Here is a 20,009-nt window from a genome sequence, read left to right as displayed (position 1 = left end):
CGTAGTGGGTAAGTATTTCTGTCTTGACTATAAGACAAACCTGAAGAAGTTGTCCTTAGTCAGTAATCACGAACTACTGCTGGAATTTGTTGAAATGTTACTAGGTAGCTGAAAAAAAACCTCCAACAGGGAAACTATCAGCTCATGTGGAACTCAGTTATAGTAGTATCTGTTTTGATAGGAACAGGAGAAAAAACCCCTAGAATTTAAAACCATCTTTTAGCAGACAAAAAAATCAGAATAAACAGATTCCATGTACAGAATTGGTTCACTTGAAATGTTGTCACCATCTCCCACTTTTAAAAAAATTTTACTCTTTTTTTGGTAAAAAAAATAAATTGCTATCTGCTGTGAATTTTCCCAGGAAGAACAAGCAAGAACCCAAGAAAGAACCACTTCTATCCTATCCACTCATTACTATTAACACACCAGACTCTGAAAAGCAACCCGATGAGACAATGGTCTAGAAGCTTAGAATAACTGTGTATCAGTGATCAGCAAGTCCAGGAAACGCTTTCTGCACTGCATGAAGCATTATTTCTGACGACAAACTTAAGAAAACAGAAATATTTTTCCCCTTTTTAAAAATAGCTGGTCCTAATCAAAACAATAATTAAACATAAGCTGAAAACGTGTTTTATGTAAATATTAGTCAAGAAAGGTTCCAAAGCTATGAACCTTAATTACATGCACCACTAAATCTGAATGTGTTGCACAGGAGCACAGAAATAAGATACTTGTTTATGTTAAGAGTAACAACCTCAGAAAGAAATCATGATTTAACTACAGCACTTTTATTATGTTCAGACAACTGTTATTTCTTCTCTCTGAAGGTATGGTTGTAGCTAGGTGAGGGGGAACGTGGGTTTAAGTACTCTATGAATCAGAATGAAGATTAGGAACAAGCAGCTGTACTGAAAAAAGCACAAATTTAAAAAAAAGTTTTTCTGACCAGGCACTGGAGGCCCAGATGCCCAAAGTCCTGCTCCTATCTCTTGTGAGAAAACAAAGCACTCCTCTACTATAATTGTTCCCAAAATCTGGCTGGGAACAAAAATGAAAACACAACACAAAAAACCCACAACACATCTTTGGAAATGATCGTGCCAAACTTCACTCTTGAGAGCCTGGGGTCGGTCTTATTAATCTGGATGCATCTAATGTACCTGTCATGCAGGTACCCACTCCATACATCCACTCAATCAGGCACATCTATCTCTGAGTATGGTCAAACAACAAACCCATAGCATAAATACCTCAGATAATTTACCTGCACATAGCTTCACAAGGGCTTCGTAAGTACATAACAACTGGATGATTCTACTCAAGAACCTCCTCCCCAGCAGGAGAATAATTGTTCTTCTACATGATGACAGTCTAACATCATCATCCACATGAGCATAACATCAATACAAACCCTGGAAAAGTACACATGAAAATCTGTATTGGGGTCTGCCTCTCTTCTGACTCATCAGCAGGTGGAGGGGATTGAGGGAAGAAGATACACCTGCCAAAAACTACAGTAAATTGCTTCTTAATTTTCTTTGTGGTGGTGCTCATTGAAACATGGATTAAGTATATTAATGTGTGATTCCTTTTTAAACTAATGTACACACAAAGGAAGCCCAAGTCCTTTGATACTACTCAAGGCTTATTTTCTATGTTTGGTGTTAATGCTTGGAGGCCAGCCCGTCAAAATACGTTACTAGCCATGCTCCCCTGTGTCTGTGGAGATGGCATGGCACTCAGCAAGGATCTGCCAATGTTTTCACAAGAGACTCTTGTAGATGTTTTCACCTTCACGAGCAATAAATCTTTTGGCCCAGAGAGAGTGCAGTGTCCATTTAGATATGACATAAAAATCTGGAGGACTTCTTCACCTGTTATTTAATTAAAGTTAAATGCCATTGCCAAGTTATCATCTCAAAATAGGCAGGGAAAATGAAATGCATTTGTTGGGGGGAAAAAAATATTCCTAATAGCTGGATAGTCTATTGAGAATGTGCTAAAGCAAACACAGAGCTTAATCAGTAGAAATCAGAGAGACTCTCTGATGTGGCAATGAAGAAAGAGGGTTTATAGCTTTCCCAGATTTTATGAGACTTGTTAGTGGTTCCAGTGTAATCCACATTAAAAGTGAGAAATTTCTCTTGAGGAAAAATCACACTGCCAGAAGATAGCCGATTCTCTGCTGGGGTAAATTAGCAAGGATGCCTCATCCCCTGCATTTGATAGATTTTTAACAAAATGCCTTAGGATTCCCTCTTCATCATTTGCAAGGGAGACACACATTTAGGAAGTGAGATATTTTGAAGGCTGGAAGCTTATACAGGACTTCAATTATATCGCCCTCACCCAGCGGAGGTCCCCAAGTAAAAGCTCATTCCCACATTAACTGCCAAAATAATGTCAGTCACTAACAATTTTTTTTTTCTTTCTCCCTCTCTCTTCCTTATCCTCCCTCCAAATGTTGTCCTTTGGTCTGACCGCTAAAACAAAGAGAGGGATTAAAACAACTCATTATCAATTCAAATTGAATCTGAGACACAGCTAAAATATAGCAGTTCTGAATTAGTCATGGAAATGCTGCATGTTAGGGTAATATAAATGACCAGCTTTTTGTAACTACCCAGCGTACTGAAAATCACCTAGAAGTTGCTATAGCTCACACATAATAGATGCTTGATAGGATAAATCAGTGGATTAGCTATCTGCTATTTGAACCACTGGTTCAGAGGGATCAACTCATTAGCAGGTGTTGGGGTTATTGGTTTGACAAGACGCAATTTAGCATTCAGTTAAAAAAAACAAAAACAAAAACAAAAACAAACATTTATTTTGTTTTCTTCCTTCTTTTGGTGTTTTATTCCCCAGGAACTGCTGGATGCTCAGATGAAGGGTAGAGTGATACAGCCTAAGAGCAAGTGGCAGTGGGATCACAAATCTTAGGGTTTCTCACTTGTTTCTTGAAATTTCCCTTGGAGGGAAAGCTTTTCAACCAACAAAAATGTGCTTCTGTGTGTAGTGTGTGTTAGTGAAAGACCGGTGGGATACAGAGCGTCAAGACTAAAACCTGTCTTCCTTAAACTGTGGATTAGAAAAATTCACAGTTAGGAAAGAGGGATGAGGAGGAACAAGGGAATGGGAAATGGCAGCTGGGAAAGGAAGGACTGGAGACAGATGTCTTAACATTTATGTTAACACTTATATCAGGAAATAAAAATGGATTTTTTTTTCAGATATTTATGCAGATCTGTGAACATTGAGAGATTATCAAGAAACTGCAGACCAAATAAGAGGAAAAGGACAAAAAGAGAAGTTCTATAGAGCAGCCTCTGCCTAACAGTTACATTAAGCTCCAAAAAAAAAAAAGCCCCTTACTAGCGGCGTAAACTGTTTTCATCCAGACTTGGGAAATGAACAGGCTGATTATCCACAGAGGGATTGCATGAGAAGCAACTGTCTTAGCTTCCTCCCTCTTATGCTACCAATATGACCATTAAAGTTAATGTCATTTTGACTAAGGAAGTTTCACTGGGTTGCATGCTTCGGATCTGAGTAATTCACTTCTCAGGGGCAAAACAAACAAAAAAAAAAATTAAAAAATCAATAGCATTTTACAGGAAGATCATGTCTAATAAGCAACAATATAGGGCTTAACTGAATTCTTCATTAAGTTTTATTACCCTTCTTATATAAATTCTGTGTAAGTCATGGGAGAAGAACTCCCTGTTACATCCCCTCACCAAATCCTAATCTAATTCTTCAAACATGCTTCAGTAAACGATCTCAGATAACTAAAATGGAAATTAACACTTACTGGTACCTGTGCACCCACAAGCAGAACTGTATTCCATGCCTGTAAGGAATGAACACTGCAAAACCCCAAAGAAAAAAGCAAGCCACTAAATTTAGCTAAAAATAAGTCAGTGAGAAGAGCACTGGATGTCACTGAAAGAAGCCAAAGTAACCCAATGGGAAGGTGTCAGAAGTTTGGGTTTAATTCTTCTCCATGCAGCTTTCCAGATTAATACATGCATTCTTTTGTTTGGTTCTAACTGGTGGAAACAGAAGTGCCAAAATGTCATAAGGTTATAGTGTATCTAATCTAGATTGCTTATTTTTAAGAGTGTTAATCACCCAGGTGCAATAGCTTGTGAAAAACCTATTCTCCAGCAACTTTTTTTCAGACAACTTTTCATAACAAAGCCTAGAGAAGTAGTAGAAGGCACGAGACTACTTCTGCTCTGCCCTCTCCCCAAGATTCAAATCAGGAAAACTTGTCAGGCACTACTAATTTTTAAAAAGAAAGCATCTATACTTGGCAAAGTCATTTTGGTTTGAAGATCTGATACCAAACAATGTTTGATACCAGTTTATCTTCATTAAGGTCTATGGCATTTGAACGTAATTTTCATTTCACACAAATCTTACTCTAGCAAAAGGGAATGAATCTTGGAAACCTAGGGGCTACAGATAACTTCTAACAAATCAATACAAACAGCATCTGTAAAATCTGAATCTAGATGATATCACGATTACATTTTGAAAACCAGTGTCATGTACAGACAGAGGACCAATGCAAAAGCAGGAGTGTGTTATCACTTCTGCTGAAATGATACTGAAGTTTATGGCTGAATTTCACCTAAACATGAACACGTTTAAGAAAAACCTGAACATAACTTTCTTTTGATAGGTAAGGGCACTTGTCACAGTATCTGAGTAGCAGAAACTGCTTTTACCATTTTCCAATCTGGCAGAGTCCATTCCTTATCAAGAAGGATGTGTTATTATTAGAACAAATTCTGCCCAACCAGTAATTCTTTAGGTATTGCAGATCAACTGAAAACCATGTTCAACATATTCAATATTTTAGTAGTCATTAATCATTAAGGACTTGTATTTATTTATAATTATTCAGCACCATATAAGATGCGCAATAAAATTAATTTTAGTAAAATAATGGGAATGTATATCAGCAAGAAAGATTTGGTCACTATTTAATCATGTTTCATAATTATTTTGAACTTACTCCTGCTCTGAATAAAGAAGATAAATCCCATTACTCATGTCAGGAAACCAAAATTTACACCTTACTCTACCAGAGCCATCATATTAAGAAAGGGCTGCCTCCTTTTGGAGTAGGAAAACTAAGCAAGATTTCAAAAGCAGGAAGGGGAAAAAAAATATAAACAAGTGTGTATCTGTATGGAGTCCAGTCTCACTGCATCTTCCAGCTCTCTTAAACAGAGGGAAATAGGAGAAGGTCAGAAAGTGGGAGGGTATGTAAAAGTCTCTGTTACTTCCAATGCTTCAAAGTTTTCCTCTTATAGAAAGTGTTAGGAGAACAAAAGCTGGGGTTCTCTAGAAGGTAGGTTTCCTCCTCTCCTCTCAGCATGAAGTTTCCTACCCATAGCCAAGTAATATAAACTTCCTCTGTGAATTAAAGCACAAACCCCACTTAGCTTTGTTAACTTGAACCACAGCCTCTTTTTCAGAGACGTGTAATGCTGCCAGTATCTGACTGCACTTAAACTACATCAGAAGATCACTCAGGTTGCAAAGTCAAGCACCCAGACAGCCAGGAAATACCAAATTAAGGTTGCCCATGTCACTTTAATTTGCCCCCTTCACATAGAGATTAATCATAAGGTTCAATTTTTTTCCCAAAGCACCTATGATTCTGCAGTGCAATGCCTACAGAGCACTCAACAAATCAATACCTTTTTTATTGAAATTAAGTGTTCATTAAATTTAACAGAACCAGCTCCACATGTAATATTATAAAAGTAAGCCAGCAGATCTCTTTTTGCGCAATACCCAGCAGCCTCGAATTGAAAATTTAACATCAGTTTCCCTGAAACGCAGAGTTTCAAGAAGTCCTACTGAAATTACAGGGAGCTGAGGAGGTCTCGGCACCCAAAAGACTACGCTTTACAGAGAATCTTGACACATCAAGTCCTGCATTGTGTGTGTGCTACTGATTAGGGTATCAACCTTCAACGCATCCTATATTGCTGGAGTTGCTTGGATACTGTATATAAAGAAAAACTTGAGCTAAGCAGTACTATAATTACTTGCAGAGCTTAAGGAATTAGGGGTATTTTTATTATTTGCAATTAAGATAACCTTGCAAGGTCAATAGATAAACTGTGGAAATGAAATGGTATCAGAACTAAGGACTAAGCATATTGTCAAATTAAGTAAATTGATGAATGCCAAGAGTTAATCAGGGCCACAGTGATGTTCTCAAGCACCAAGAGCTGGACGAGACAACCTTTAGAGATCCCTGTCCTGGTTTCAGCTGGGATAGAGCTAATTTTTTCTTCTTAGTAGCTAGAATAGTGCTGCGTTTTGGATACAGTATGAGACTTGGTATGAGAAGAATGTTGATAATATAATGACATTTTTAGTTGTTGCTAAGAAATCAAGGACTTTTCAGCTTCGCATATCCTGCTAGTGTGCAAGTGCACAACAAGCTGGGAGGGAGCACGGCCAGAGCAATGGACCCAAACTGGCCAATGGAATATTCTATGTTATACACTGTCACGCTCAGTATATAGGTGAGGGTTGGCCAGGAAGTTCACGCTCTCTTCTAGGATTGCAGTTTCGGGATTTTCGCTACTCTGGGATCGCTAGCTGGGAACAGCCCAGGTATCGGTGCTGAGCATTGTGCATTACTTGTTTGGATATGCTATTATTGCTATTATCATTATTATATTTCAATTATTAAATTGTTTTTATCTCAACCTACGAGTCTCCTTACCTTTACCCCTCCAATTCTCTCCCGCATCCCCTGGGGCAGGGAAGGGTGAGCGAGCAGCTGCGTGCCGTTTGGCTGCCGGCCGAGTTTGCACCATGGCAGTCCCCTTCAGTCTACGTTACTCTATCAAAGGCAGTGACAGCTGCCACCATATATGAGCCCTTACTCACACAATCAGCTTTGAGAGAGCACTGATGCTTCATTCCAATTAAGATCTCTTCAGCATGTTCTAACAGCACTAAAGGACAACATTAACCCCAGCGCAGGGTTTCCCTCACAGGATCTGGTCCTGAGTAAATGCCTAGTTTCAAGATTACCTAGAATGAGACTTACAAGGTTATAAATTTACCTGCATTTTGAAATAATCCAAAAGAGACAGCAGATTATTTTAATCTGAAGAAGTATTGGCATGAGTAACCCTGAAGATTACTATCAACTAAAAATATTGGGGGGAAAATTCCATTTTCCCACTTATTTTGTATGTAACACCATTTGTGCATATATGGTTTCACCTCTTGTGCCACACACTAACACAACTATCTCGCTTATTTTTTTTTTAAGGAAGAATGTGTTCATTCACATTTTCCTCCAAGAGTCTATTAACTAAATGCTGGAGCAAACTGGAATTGAGAAGCACAGACATAGATGAAAAAGAATAGGAAAGTGTGGGAAAGGGATGGAAAACAAGATCTCTGTTTATGAGTTTCCTACCTGATTGTCTGAAGCAGAAACAACAAAACTCTTATGAAAATTAGGGAAGGCTTGATGTTTCAGCCATGTGGTTGTATCAGATGTCAACCTTTTTTAATTAGAGTACAATCATTTTTAAAGAAAACACATTAGTATTTTGCAGGGCCCATTATGATGCTTCTTTTAAGGTCACAGCCATATTTTGAAGGCACTTTGGTTACATTTCCTTTTCTACTTTGTACTTCATGTACAGCATTAGCAGGTACTTAGAGGGAAAAACCCATCCATCCATGATGGATGGATAAAACACCAGGACTCTTTTTACTTGAGTTTTATCTAACATGAGTTCACTGTAAAAGAAGCATTTGAATCTTAATAGAAAATTAAACTGTACAATTAACCAACATGCAGCTAAACTAAAACAGCAACACCTGCAATTCTGTGTTACTGGTGAAATAAAAATGTGTGGCTGTGGATCATAATGGAGGAAAATTTATGCCACGTAAAATAACACAGATTATTTATCTGACAAATTTTGAGAAGATAAATAGGATTTAGTGAGTCCTTAGAAGTGCAAAACTGCCTACACTAGATGAATGTCACCCAAGCAGCTGAACCTTGTCTAGGACGGGATTGCCAGGGGCTACTGAAAGATTCATTTCCCTCTTAATCTCCCAGGGAGCTGAAGGTGTCAAGTATCTCCCAGGAAAACAGGGGCAGCCCACAGCTGGCTGTCTTCAGGATAACTGGGAGTCTCAACAGTCAAATCAAACACGACTGAGGTCTCAGGTGGCCCAGAAAAAGCAAAACCAACCCAGGACCTGAAAGTTCAAGAGAGCTTTGGCTTCCTGTCTACTTGTCCCTGTTGCTGACTGCCTCTCCAGTCACTATTTAATAAGCTATCTACTGTTCACTTACCCATGGGGAACTAGACAGGAGAATGATAGATGACCCGAGTTCTGATTAAATATCCTGTTTCTCTGGTATAGCTGTGATTAATCTACACCACAGTTCAGCAGTTCAGATACAATTACTAGGTTGGGACTAATGAAATTAGGGTTGTCTAGACAGCTGTGAAACCTCCAAGTTTATGGCGAAAATCATATCAATATATTATTGTTATAAAAGCATTTGAGTCAACTCAGTTAACAGAATAATCAACGCGAGAGTCAGTGTCTGTCATTTCCAATTACAATTTTAGAATGGCTCAGATTTTACTCCGACTCTTTCTCCTCAAGTTTTCTTGCACATATCTCATCTTCCCTCCCAACAGGTCTGCACTCAGGGGAAAATGTTTCTTTATAGTGCAAGGTACACAGGACAGCAGTGTTTCTCCTACATAGCTAAGTGCTGCTTACTATCACTTAGCATTCGTAACTCCCCAAAGAGAAACAGAAAGAAGAAAAAGCAAAACCAAGCAAAAGATTGTTTCCTTTCAGCTGCCAGTCACCCTCCAGAGCCCAGTGACATAGAAGTCACCAAGATCGTTTTGAAAAAACATAACAAAGGAAAATAGAAAACCCCACAGCAGATGAACATGGGAAACGAAGGTGGAGACCTGAGCCAAGTCACCGGTTTACGTTCATTGCTGGAATTACCAGCTCAACAGAGAGATGCTACTTAAAACCAGCCTTTAAATGAACTGCTGTCCTACCACTTCCTTTTGCTGGATGTTACACTTCTGCATCAGATGGCAGTACCTGCAGTTTCCCATTTAGCATCATACCTTAATCACACAGCAGGCGGCAAATTCAAATCTGAAGCTTACTCTCCAGCTAATTTGCCCCAGGTGCTGGCAAAGCATGGTTCCCAGGCACAGCAGCCACCCCACTGCGCTACGCAGCCCCCCAGCCGGCAGCCAGCGCCTGCTGAGCGAGGCTGTGGGGAGCAGCTGCTCAGAGAGTGCTGTGTGCTGGTCCCTAGAGCAGCCTCTTGCCTCCGCAGAGCTCACACCAGTTGTTAGACACGAGAGGGCCATGGAGCCTGTCTGCTCGGTTGTCGTGAGGCCACACACCATCGGTCAGGCAGCAGGCACAGGTAACAGTGAGAGGAAAACCCCAGAAAGTTCAAAATCCCATACGGCACAAAACTTAACCCTGTAGTGGTGGATTTAAACAGGCTGACATACTCAATTCTCGGTATGTCGATACAACTGTGTATTGTGCCTGTAGGAGCTTTTAACATAATTCATCTCCCTTCCAAGGCTTACAGAAAGTCTCCCATACAGAAGAGATGCTGAACACAAACCTCTCTGATGCCATGGTTATCTACACAGAAAACACACCCAAATAAGACAGTACTCAGGATAATGCAAGCCGTGCAGGGGACACATACACACACACTGAGCAATCAATTATTCTGGAAACCACCTCAGCCCCAGAACAAATCCTCTTGCAGCAACTCAAGACCTCTGGCCAGAGACATGTTCATAATTAATTAACAATCACGGCAGCAGCAAGAGAAATGGGGAGAAAAGTAGAGCTGCAACCAGAAGTACAGCGTCAGCCCCACATTTAGGAAAACAACTGGGAGCATATTTACCTTCTCCCTGTTCTTGTGTCTCGCACTACGCAATGCCCACTGATTTCAGTTCAGCACAGAAATCTCCAAATCACTATTTTCCACTAAACTGTCATAGCTCAAACCCACCTCATCCGTGACTCAAGCCACCACACTTCAGTCTCTTGTGGCTGTGACACACAAGCACACACGTAGCCTGTCTGCCAGTGCTGCACTAGAGTGATCATCTTTGGCACAGGGTGATAGCAAACAGGAGGGATGGCTGTGATGTCTTAGCCCATCACATCATCACGTTGGCTCATCTGCCAGCTCTCTCCATCATCACACAACATTAAAGGGCACATTCAGCAGAGCTGCAGGGTTTAGTCTTTAGGAAGCACTCTGCAGGAGTCTCAAATCCAGTTAAAGTCAACACGAACTAAAGATGCTCAGCACGCCATGAGATTAAGTCACCAATTAATACTCCACACACAGGGGAGGGGGAGTCAGCTCAGCACCAAAAAACTTTGTGCTGCAAAGTGCGTGCTCTGAAGCAACCAAGCACAAGGGCTCCAAAGAAAAATAAATCTGTCAAAGACCCCCATTGGGCCTCCCTCCTGCAAGGAGGCAGAAAGATAACTAGATCAGGTAGCTGTAATAGGGCCTGTTAATCAACAGGATCCCCATTTTCCTTCAGTCTCCTGCAAAGGCACAGATCATTAGCAACACTACAAGCCCACAACCCATTTTGTTATTACAGTATGAGTAAGCGATAGGAGTTAGAACCAGCAGATCTTGCAGAAGGAACAGAGTGATGTTTATTAGGGTTTGACCTTCAAGGATAAATATTTCTGTCCTTACTCAGGGAGAACTACCACTAACGTCAGAGGCGAGGACTACGACTAGCAGCAGAGGGGATTTGGAGCAGCAGCACAAGATGGACCTTCAAAGAGGGAAACAATCAGTAGAATGGCATTTCCCTGGGAACAAAACCAATCTGGTAACAGGAAAATCCTCCTTCAAACCCCCTAACAAAAAGAGACAGATGACTCACAAATACCTTCCAGTCCTCTGCGATTTACTCTTACCTCTGTGATGTTTTCTTGTATTTTCTCCTGCAGGAAAAGAACAAAATACAACTGAGATAAGAAGGCTCCACTGGTGAGGCGGAGAAAAGGAGAGGGTCAGAAATCAGGAGCAGTTAAGTGAAGTCACTTCTGCCATGAGATTGCCCCAAACCCGATGTAGCCATTCCCTTCTGCTAACCTCAGTGGTTGCCACTAACTTCAGTAGAAAAAGGGGTGTTTCTGCCTATGTGCCCATCTTGCCCTTTCTTGTAAGACAGGGTTGCTGCAGCTAGGAAAGAATGAGTTACTACTCTAAATGACTTAACAGGAAGTCCAAGTGGCAGAAACTTACTTCTACTTACTAGCAGTAAGGTAGTTTTTATGTCTCTATCCAGCAAATAAGCATGGCCTTATCTGTGGAGACCAAGATGGAATGGTGGTGATGCGATGCATCCAACCACATTGGCTGTGGTCCCTTAGTGGAAAACCAGAGTGGTTTTACAGCAGCCTTGCTCTGAAAAGAAAGTCTAGATCCTAGCAAGTTCTCCACTCCACCAAATCCCAGATACCAGACCACAGACCCTCACTTCGTTGTACCTGTCTCGGGACCGAACTGCCCTGAACCCAGGACTAAGAGTGGCAAGAGCAGATAAGCATACTGACAAAACCTCTTCTCCTCCCCAACCCTTACACCGCATCAGTTGCTAAGAAGAGTAAGGGGTTTACAGCCTTTCCTGCATGTTGTACTTTGTCTCCTACGACAGGCAATGGCACAAGCTGCCAATGCTTGGAGTAAAGCAGTAATCGTGAGCCCTTCTGCATGGCTACCGACGTGGCTCTACAGTTAGCTGCAGAGGCCTGTCAGCACTGTATGTCATCTGTGAGCTCTTGATCCTACAACAGCCTTTTCCAATGGCTTTGCACAGTGCCCGGCAAGACAGGGCATTGATTTCACTTGAGCTCAGCTCTGCCTTTATGTTTTAAAGTAAAACTAATGCTCTCGAAATTTCACAAGTAGTGATGGGAACAAGTCTCAGTGTGGACTGCGATGAGGAGGGCAAGATCAACGCCCTGTTGTTTAGCCATACACTAACAGATGTTCCCCAGCTTTTCAATGTGTAGGTAATACTGTTAGAAAGGGCATACTGCTATAAGCAGCAACTTCTGCTTTTTCATCTCTGATACTACTGCACATGGAAAACCGCGGCTAAGGCAGGCCCAGAAAACCCAAACAAGGGTTATTGTTTCTTAAAAATAAGAAGAAACATAAAAATCCTAGATATTTACTTTAAAAGGATTTTAAAATATTTCATTTACACTTCACTGTGTGAAGAATTAAACTTGAATAGATGCAAAGGAGTAAAAGAGCAAATATTCATAGCAGTATCAAGAGTCTAGCTTACTGGCATTCAGGATGCTGACACGTACAAGCAGAAGCCCACTTGGATATATCTGATTCTATGAATTTTTCATTTTAATTTCAGAATGCTGTAGAGTAGAAATTACATTTTGAAGAGGTTAGATTTGGAAGTTTATATTCTGACAAATACAGAACTTCACTAAATTTTCTTGCAAAAGAAAATGCTGAAAAAAACCCCACCTGATTGGCCATACCAATCCAGGTTGATTGAAACATCTTATTCCCCAAAATCCAAATTTGTTTAAATTTTAATTTCTGCTATATAACTTTCTAAATGTTCAAATTAAGTTATTTACAAGTTTATTCTTTCCCCTGAAGGTGTCTTATGGTGCATTCCAGCATTGTCAGGAGTATTTTTCCCTTTATTGGTTAGTGACTTTCACATCATTTTATAGAGTTTCTCTTTCACTCAAGCTTCACATTTGAGCAAAGATACCATTCATTAACTCCTGATAAGCTAAAATTTCCTTGTATATTTTAAAGAAGTGACCCAGCCTTAGGGTGCTCTTTGCATTTGAGCAATAACATCACTTTTCTGATCAGTTACGCCTTTAATGCTTCTTTTACTCAAGAATATTTTTACTGCATTAGAAAACTGTGTACTATCACAGATGACAGTACTAGGAAAAAAGCATTTGCCTAGTCAGAGGAGTTTTAAAATATATATATATGTTTTTTATTATTGTTGTTTATTGTTTCCACACCTGCAGTCCAATTACAGTCAAGGTTTACATGTACCAAGTTCGTGACTACATTTACAGGCACTAAATTTGCATGTTACAGTTGAAGAGAATAGAACTAAAGGAGCCCTTACTTATCGATTCAGTATCACTACTGCATGCACTTGCTTTAAAAGGAACACCACCAGCAGATTCTGATATCCAGCAAAAAAAGTTCTGTATGCCTGAACTTCCAGCATTTCAAAACCAAGCTCTAACATGCCACTCACCAACATTATAAAAAGATGGTGTTGATAACATAAAGCATTTCTAAGTATAGCTTTCAGTTTCCTTTTGGAAACACATCATCTACCTGATATATGCTTACAAACCACCGCTTACACCTGCCTTCCATGAAATGAGATCATTGCAAACAAGGAAATTAGAAGGTGCCTCTTTTAATACCACAGCCAGCACCAGCGGTTGGCTGCAATCAGCAACCATGTGTGAATTAACAAGAGGAAAATAGAGGGTGGGGATTTGGGTTGCTTTGGTTGGGAGTTTTTTTGTGGGTTTTTGTTCAGTTGTTTATTTTAAAAAAGATGTGGGACAAGTTATCCTAGTTTATCTCACCAGGAGGAGTTTATGCAGAGAGGAACTAGCTGCTAAATTGCCTTTAGCAGATGCTCTGGGATAAACCTGCAGACACATCTTCCAGTCAAGCTCAAGGGACACATAATTTTCAGAACAAATCTAAGCTATCCCTTTTTCCCAGGAGGGAAAGAATGAGAGAGACTCAAAGGAGGTGGTGTTACAGCTTCCCATACCTGTGGGCTGTCCTGTACTCATGCCTGCACGAGGCTTATTGATATTTCCAAAGCTGTGTAAGTTCAAGTTTCTTTTACCACTGCACACGTGCCATGCTAGACCTGCCACATCCATTCAACTTCTGTTACCTGCTGTGGAATGTATTACTCATAGGTCTACATTTAGCTTACATTAAAAAATTAAATTAGAACAAGGTAGATTTTTTTTTCATGCTAAAGAGAATTAGCAGGTGACTCACACTGGGTAGGCCCTATATTATCAGTGTAAACTAGAAATAACTTCACTAAACTTAATGCAATTACATCTGCATGAGTGTAGTATGAAGTGAGTCGGTCCTAGTACAAGAAGGCTGCTGGAACCTAATGAAAATAAATCCAGTAACCGTTTTAAAAATAGGTATTTTGTAACAATCAGAACTAAACAAAGTGGTGGGTAGGATGACATTTTTGCCTCAAATGAGATGAAGTCAACAAGAGAGTTGAGCCCACTATTTCACTATCTGCTCTTCTGGGAATGAATGAATCCTTCATGTGGCCAGAGGAACAACACAATATAGTGGCCCAACATAAAATTAGGGCAGACTTCTGAAAGTATTTAAACACCAATAAGATATAGGTAGCTACAACTATATGGGCACTCAACTCCCACTGAAATAAATAGATATGAAAAATTTTTTTCTGCACTTCGATGACCGTCAACTTCTTCAAGGATAAGTATCTGTTCCCAGGGTTACGTTTCTACCTCTGCCACTTAAATTCCAGTGCACACTCAGACAAATGGCTTTCTTCCCGTATTTCCCCTTGAGATCCTTTTCCATTAGTTTCTTAGCTCTTCAGGGTTGTGGCTTTAGCTATATGGGGTTTTGCACATCAATTTATGACTGTGGGGCATAAGTGGAGCCCAAATAACACTACTTTTGAGTTGTTGCAAAAAGCTCCCACCCTTCCTGTGCATCTAGAAACCTAGAGATTAAGAGAATTTAATAGAAACACACAAAAACTGTGTCTGAATTTGGTAATGATGTTCTCAGGCCTTACTCTTCTGAGAGAGGTGCGGGAGTTAATGTGACTGAGTAGGTACAGAGAGGAGTGAGGGAGGAGGGGTTGGGGGGAACTAAGTAACTCTGCCAACTGCTCTGTTTTTGCCCCATAATCATACAACTCAGAATATCAACCAGCTAGATGAATTGCTCTTTCACTCCTACACAGCCTCTGAAGAATTACCTAAACCACTTACATTTTTTTACTCATAATAGTGGCTCGGTTAGCACAGTGTTATTCCACACCTATTCCACAGGGTCTGGAATTAATGGCATCTTTTCAGTATATGGAGTAAAACTGTGGGTGCTGCAGAAGTAATAGGAGTATCTATGCCTAACTTCATCCCTAGAAATTTATACTAAAATCTGAAAGTTAATGAACATCATGCTCTGCTCACACACTGCTGCTAGAGATGAATGGTTCTATCTGCCCTTGGTAAGGTCTCTCTGCAGATTCATAACTTCAGTGCGGTGATCAGCCTTAGGCCACCAGCTGATGGACATGTAGTTAACGACCTGAGGTACACACATGTGAGTGCCTCTTTAACCAAGTAATGAGTGATAAGACAAGAGGGAATGGCCTCAAGTTGCGCCAGGGAAGGTTCAGACTGAATATTAGGAAGTATTTCTTTGCAGAAGGGGTAGTTGGGCGTTGGAATGGGCTGCCCAGGGCAGGGGGGGAGTCCCCATCCCTGAAGGGGTTGAAGAGTCGGGTCGACATAGCACTTAGGGATATGGTGTAGTTGGGATCTGTCAGTGCTGGGTTAACGGTTGGACTAGATGATCTTCAAGGTCCTTTCCAACCTAGATGATTCTGTGATTCTGTGACATTTTTCAGTGAGATAATGCTTCCCAGCTCAGGAATGCCAAGTGCCACAAGCATGTGCTCAGCCTGCTGAGATGGTAAAGCGACTCCATTTTCAGGCTGAAGCTCAGAATCGGCACTCACAGTGGCTTAATCTAAAGCGTTTTGTTTTGCTTGGTCACTGCAATGGGTTCAGAGGGCACACACAGTCGAAGCAGTTTAGCAAGCCAGATAGGTAGATCTTTTGCAGTCCTTAAAACTCGGTGGCCTGTGCTCTCCCCTTTGTACCACCAGCTGACAACACACAAGCCTGGATCTAACAAAGCGTGTGCTTTCAGGCTGGATCTGCGCTTCTTGGTGAAAAAGAGGGCAACAACTTTTAGGGCACCGAGAGACCAGCTAAAGTGACTCTGCTACAGCAGTTTACACAGATATTGCCCCCAGCCACCCCGTGCACAATGCCCTGCCACGGGTCAGCATCCTCACAGCACAGCTGGCAGACACGAGCACATCCCTGGGCATCAGCTGCTTCAGCGCAAAGTTCAGCCTTTTGGCTTAAACTGCCAGCAATGGTGGCTTTAAGCAAAGACGCCAGGTTTCGTACTGCTGCAGCTGAGGCATCTCCTAAATGCCCACTCTGTGGTGGAGGCAGAGAGGAAAAAGAAACTGCCAGGACATCAGCTCCTTCAGCTGATGCAGCGAGACTCGCCAGAGCTTGCATGTCATACCCTTACTTTTGTCACTGACATTGGTAAATATGACCAGGGCTACACACAGAAAAGAGAAACTGCTGCCTGAAGAGGAACATTTTACAAAAACTACTTCTTCAGAGGAACCACAGTTTTTAAAGAAAACAGTTGCCACAAGCAAATATTTAAAATTAGTTATTCGTAGGCTTGAGGAGAAAGAGGGACTTTTCCTCTTCTATATTTAGAAGCTTTATAATTATAATGTTTAAGATGTGAGTGGGAGCTTAATCATCCATTAACAAAAGCACCCAACAACGTCTGTCCTTCAGTACTAGAGTTCCACCACACTCATAGCTCAGGTAAGCCAGGGCTATTCATCTCTGCTTCCCTGCAGGGCTCCTCTCACCAGCGCATTCGGAAGTGCAGGGAGAAAAAGCCACCTTAACACGATGAAACATCCACCTTGTAACACGCACATTCTCACAGGTCTTTTTCTTACCTTTCCCTTCCTGCCAGAGCTGGGCTTCTGATGTTAGATTAGGTGTTAAGACAACACTACTAAAAGCCTGTTTTGTAGTTTAGCACACCAACAGAAGTAAGCAATGAAATTTGGCAAAAGAGAAACAAGTCCGTCTACAGGTCAAATCTGGAAGATTCCTCCCACTCTTTTGTTATCCACCAGTGAGTCTGTGGTTTTACTGAATGATATCGCTCCCCTTCCTTTTTCTGTAAGAGCTGACCACAATTCATGTTTACTGCTTTTGTCCGCAAATCCTTCCAACTCGTCGGTCCAGAATTTCCAAGATTTCCCCTCGAAGGCCACATCTAGGCAGTAGGATTAAGAGCATTTCCCGGCTCTCAAGCCCAGGTGCCCTCTCTGGCCGTATCACTGTGGCACAGCAGTTCATACTGGGGGTAAGCACCGTCCCCCTGTGTATAACTCCCAGGGAGAGGTGGCTGGGGACTCAGATCAAGCTAGATTTTCTGACTGACAGGATCACTTAAATAAACTGAAAGTCTTCTCTCCCAGCAGCTTGATATCCTGAATCATGCAGTGCATTACCAATTAATCGTCATCATCACGGGATTAGTGATGCATTTACGTTACATTACCAAAGCCTATATTAATAACCATCTATAAATCAATTCACAAAAACCCAATCTCACAGTACAGACTATGGAACGGCATCTGTCAAAGCTCAGGATCCCCTGGGAGCCCTGACCAGAACTCAGAAATATCTTGAAATCACCAGACTTCAGAGGGTATGATGCCACCAACTCTTGCTGGGTTTTTCATTCCTTAACTGAAACAAGAAGACCAGCATTCTTGCTTTACTTACTCTCTAGTCAATAAAAGTAATTTATTTTTTTTCTTCCACAGGGGCTGTTTACCAGAATACTGTGCTACATTAAAAACAATACAATCACAGAGACTAGTGACAGCAGAGGAAAAGAAATGGTAAGAAGTGGGTGAGGAAAGAAGGAAAGATTTCACCTGGTACTAGAAATTTGATGGAGGATTTATGTGGGATTTTTAAAAAACAAGAGGAGTCATTTGAAATTGGACCCTGAACTATATGAGGACATACTGAAATCATGAGAGGATGAAGCAGTCACTTGTCTCATTTTAAGTAGATTAGAAGAGTCTGCATTCTCTGAAGCATGGGCATGTGTGGCACAGGCATACAAAACCACGGAACGTTCACAACTTGAAACAGGTACGGTGATTTCAGTAGAAATGGAGACAAGACAGTTGAGAGGCACAACCGATTCACAGCCAAAAAAGCAGGGGAAAACATTCATATCTTGGAAACAAGTAGTACTGCTACAAAGTGGAAATTAAGCTTGTGCTCAACTCACAATCAGTAAATAATAAATGTAAATAATTCAAGGTCAGAAAATATGCTTACTGATTTTGCCTAAGGAAAATGCTGTTTTGATAAATTTTAGCGGATCTGGCTGACCACTGGGTTTCACCAGTCTAGCTACTGAGTTTTCTAAACAACTGGGCAAAAAAGAAACTTACACCTTCATCTCCAAAATGGATTGCAATCATTAGGATGTAGAAATGATCAATCGATGTCTCTTGTGCTGCCTCTGCTTTGCTGTGACCTTTTGCCATGAGAGGCCTTTTTCCTGTGGCTTAACAACCAGTTTTCCACTTGGTCATTTGGGGTCTAATGTGTTTACCGAGTCCACGTAAAGCATAGCTGGAGAGGCAATGTGTTTAAATTCTCCTTACAGAAAAGCCCCTGTGATAGCACAAGTAGTGAGGAATTCCTCCTGCAGTACAAGCTCAAGGTAGCTGCAATTCCTTCTCTAGCGATTTCATAAAGAGTAGACAGAGCCCAGAGGTGTTACAGAGGGGTGTTATGGATGATCAGAGCAGACTGACATTCACGACACTATTATACTATATGCTCTCATGAGAGCTGACGACCTTAAATTGCACTCGAGTCCAAATTCCTTTGCTTTTCACACAATCAGAGTGCTGGGCACCAATTCCCTAGCAAAACAGGGATGCAAGTATGGGGAGGGGGAAGGAGGAAGGGGGAAAGAGGGGTTGTAAGAAGGGATTCGCTCCTGCAAATGATGAGATTACAACTGACTCAACCTACTTGCACTACAAGCTCGATCCACAGCTTGATCTCATGTCCCGAGGCTAGTGTAAAAGCAGCCACCTTGGGCAGGACACTATACAGCTATAATACTTTTATTCAAGCAGTAGCGTGAGAAGTGTATTAGTTAAAGGTATTTTATTTTCCACTGACATAAAGATGGTCTATGATCATTGTCATGGTTTTGTTTAGCTTCATTTCAACAAAGGGCAATCATGGCTTGCTAAAACATGGATAAATGCCACTGGCTATCAGAAGAGGCAAGGTAACTGCTGTGTATCTTTCCATGGCACAGTACATACACCAAATGAGGAGAAAAAGCAGCATCGGAAAAGTTTACTTAATTGATCAGCATTGAATGCTGTATGTATAGGAAGGTTTTGAGCAAGACTGAGGTACAAAGATCTGGAGGGAGCACTGGGAACCCTGTGAGGACAACTGAGTGCTCCAGCTTCGTCACCAAACTCAAATTCAGTACTGGAACTGCCCTGTACTGGGCAATAGACTGGACAGGGATTTTAATGGCATCTTAACTACAAAAGAGATCAGCAAATGTTTTTCTAAAAACTTCTAAAAATATTATTTCATTCATGTAGATTTTGTACAGAGCCAGTACAATTACTGAAATCTTGAGGTTCTTCCTCCATATTTACTCAATTTTTCATCACTCCTCCTGTAAAAAAAACCCAAGCAACCAAAACCATAAACAACCAAAACCAACAACAAAACCCCCCTGCCATTGCAGTTCGTGTGGATTTAGCTGAAGAAAAATAGGAAGTAAAAGTAAAATGTGTCTGTTTCTGAAAATCTAACCCTTTGAAAAAAATATGATCTACTGCTCATTCTGCTTTTTCTTGGTATACAAGCAGCAAATTCTCTTGTGCTTCACACATGACATTCTCAAGAAAAATGCATGCTCATAAAAATCCAGT

General features: G+C 41.0%; 1 protein-coding gene across 6 annotated transcripts in view; it reads right to left on the bottom strand.

Annotated features, from left to right (window-relative positions):
• The window catches only part of PDE1C (phosphodiesterase 1C), a 319,253-nt gene that overhangs the window by 175,444 nt on the left and 123,800 nt on the right, over window positions 1–20,009 (bottom strand). For 4 of the 6 annotated variants that reach the window (XM_074881217.1, XM_074881380.1, XM_074881138.1 and 1 more), the window contains one exon: window positions 11,041–11,067. The exons of the other annotated variants lie outside the window; for them this stretch is intronic. In XM_074881217.1, the coding sequence (XP_074737318.1) occupies window positions 11,041–11,067 (27 nt within the window). The remainder of the gene's footprint in view (window positions 1–11,040; window positions 11,068–20,009) is intronic. 6 annotated transcript variants of the gene reach the window in all.

This window comes from Strix uralensis, chromosome 1 (assembly GCF_047716275.1).
Source record: "Strix uralensis isolate ZFMK-TIS-50842 chromosome 1, bStrUra1, whole genome shotgun sequence".
Lineage (NCBI taxonomy): Eukaryota > Metazoa > Chordata > Aves > Strigiformes > Strigidae > Strix > Strix uralensis.
The sequence above is the reverse complement of the archived record's forward strand: the minus strand, read 5'-3'. Positions and strand labels throughout refer to the sequence as shown.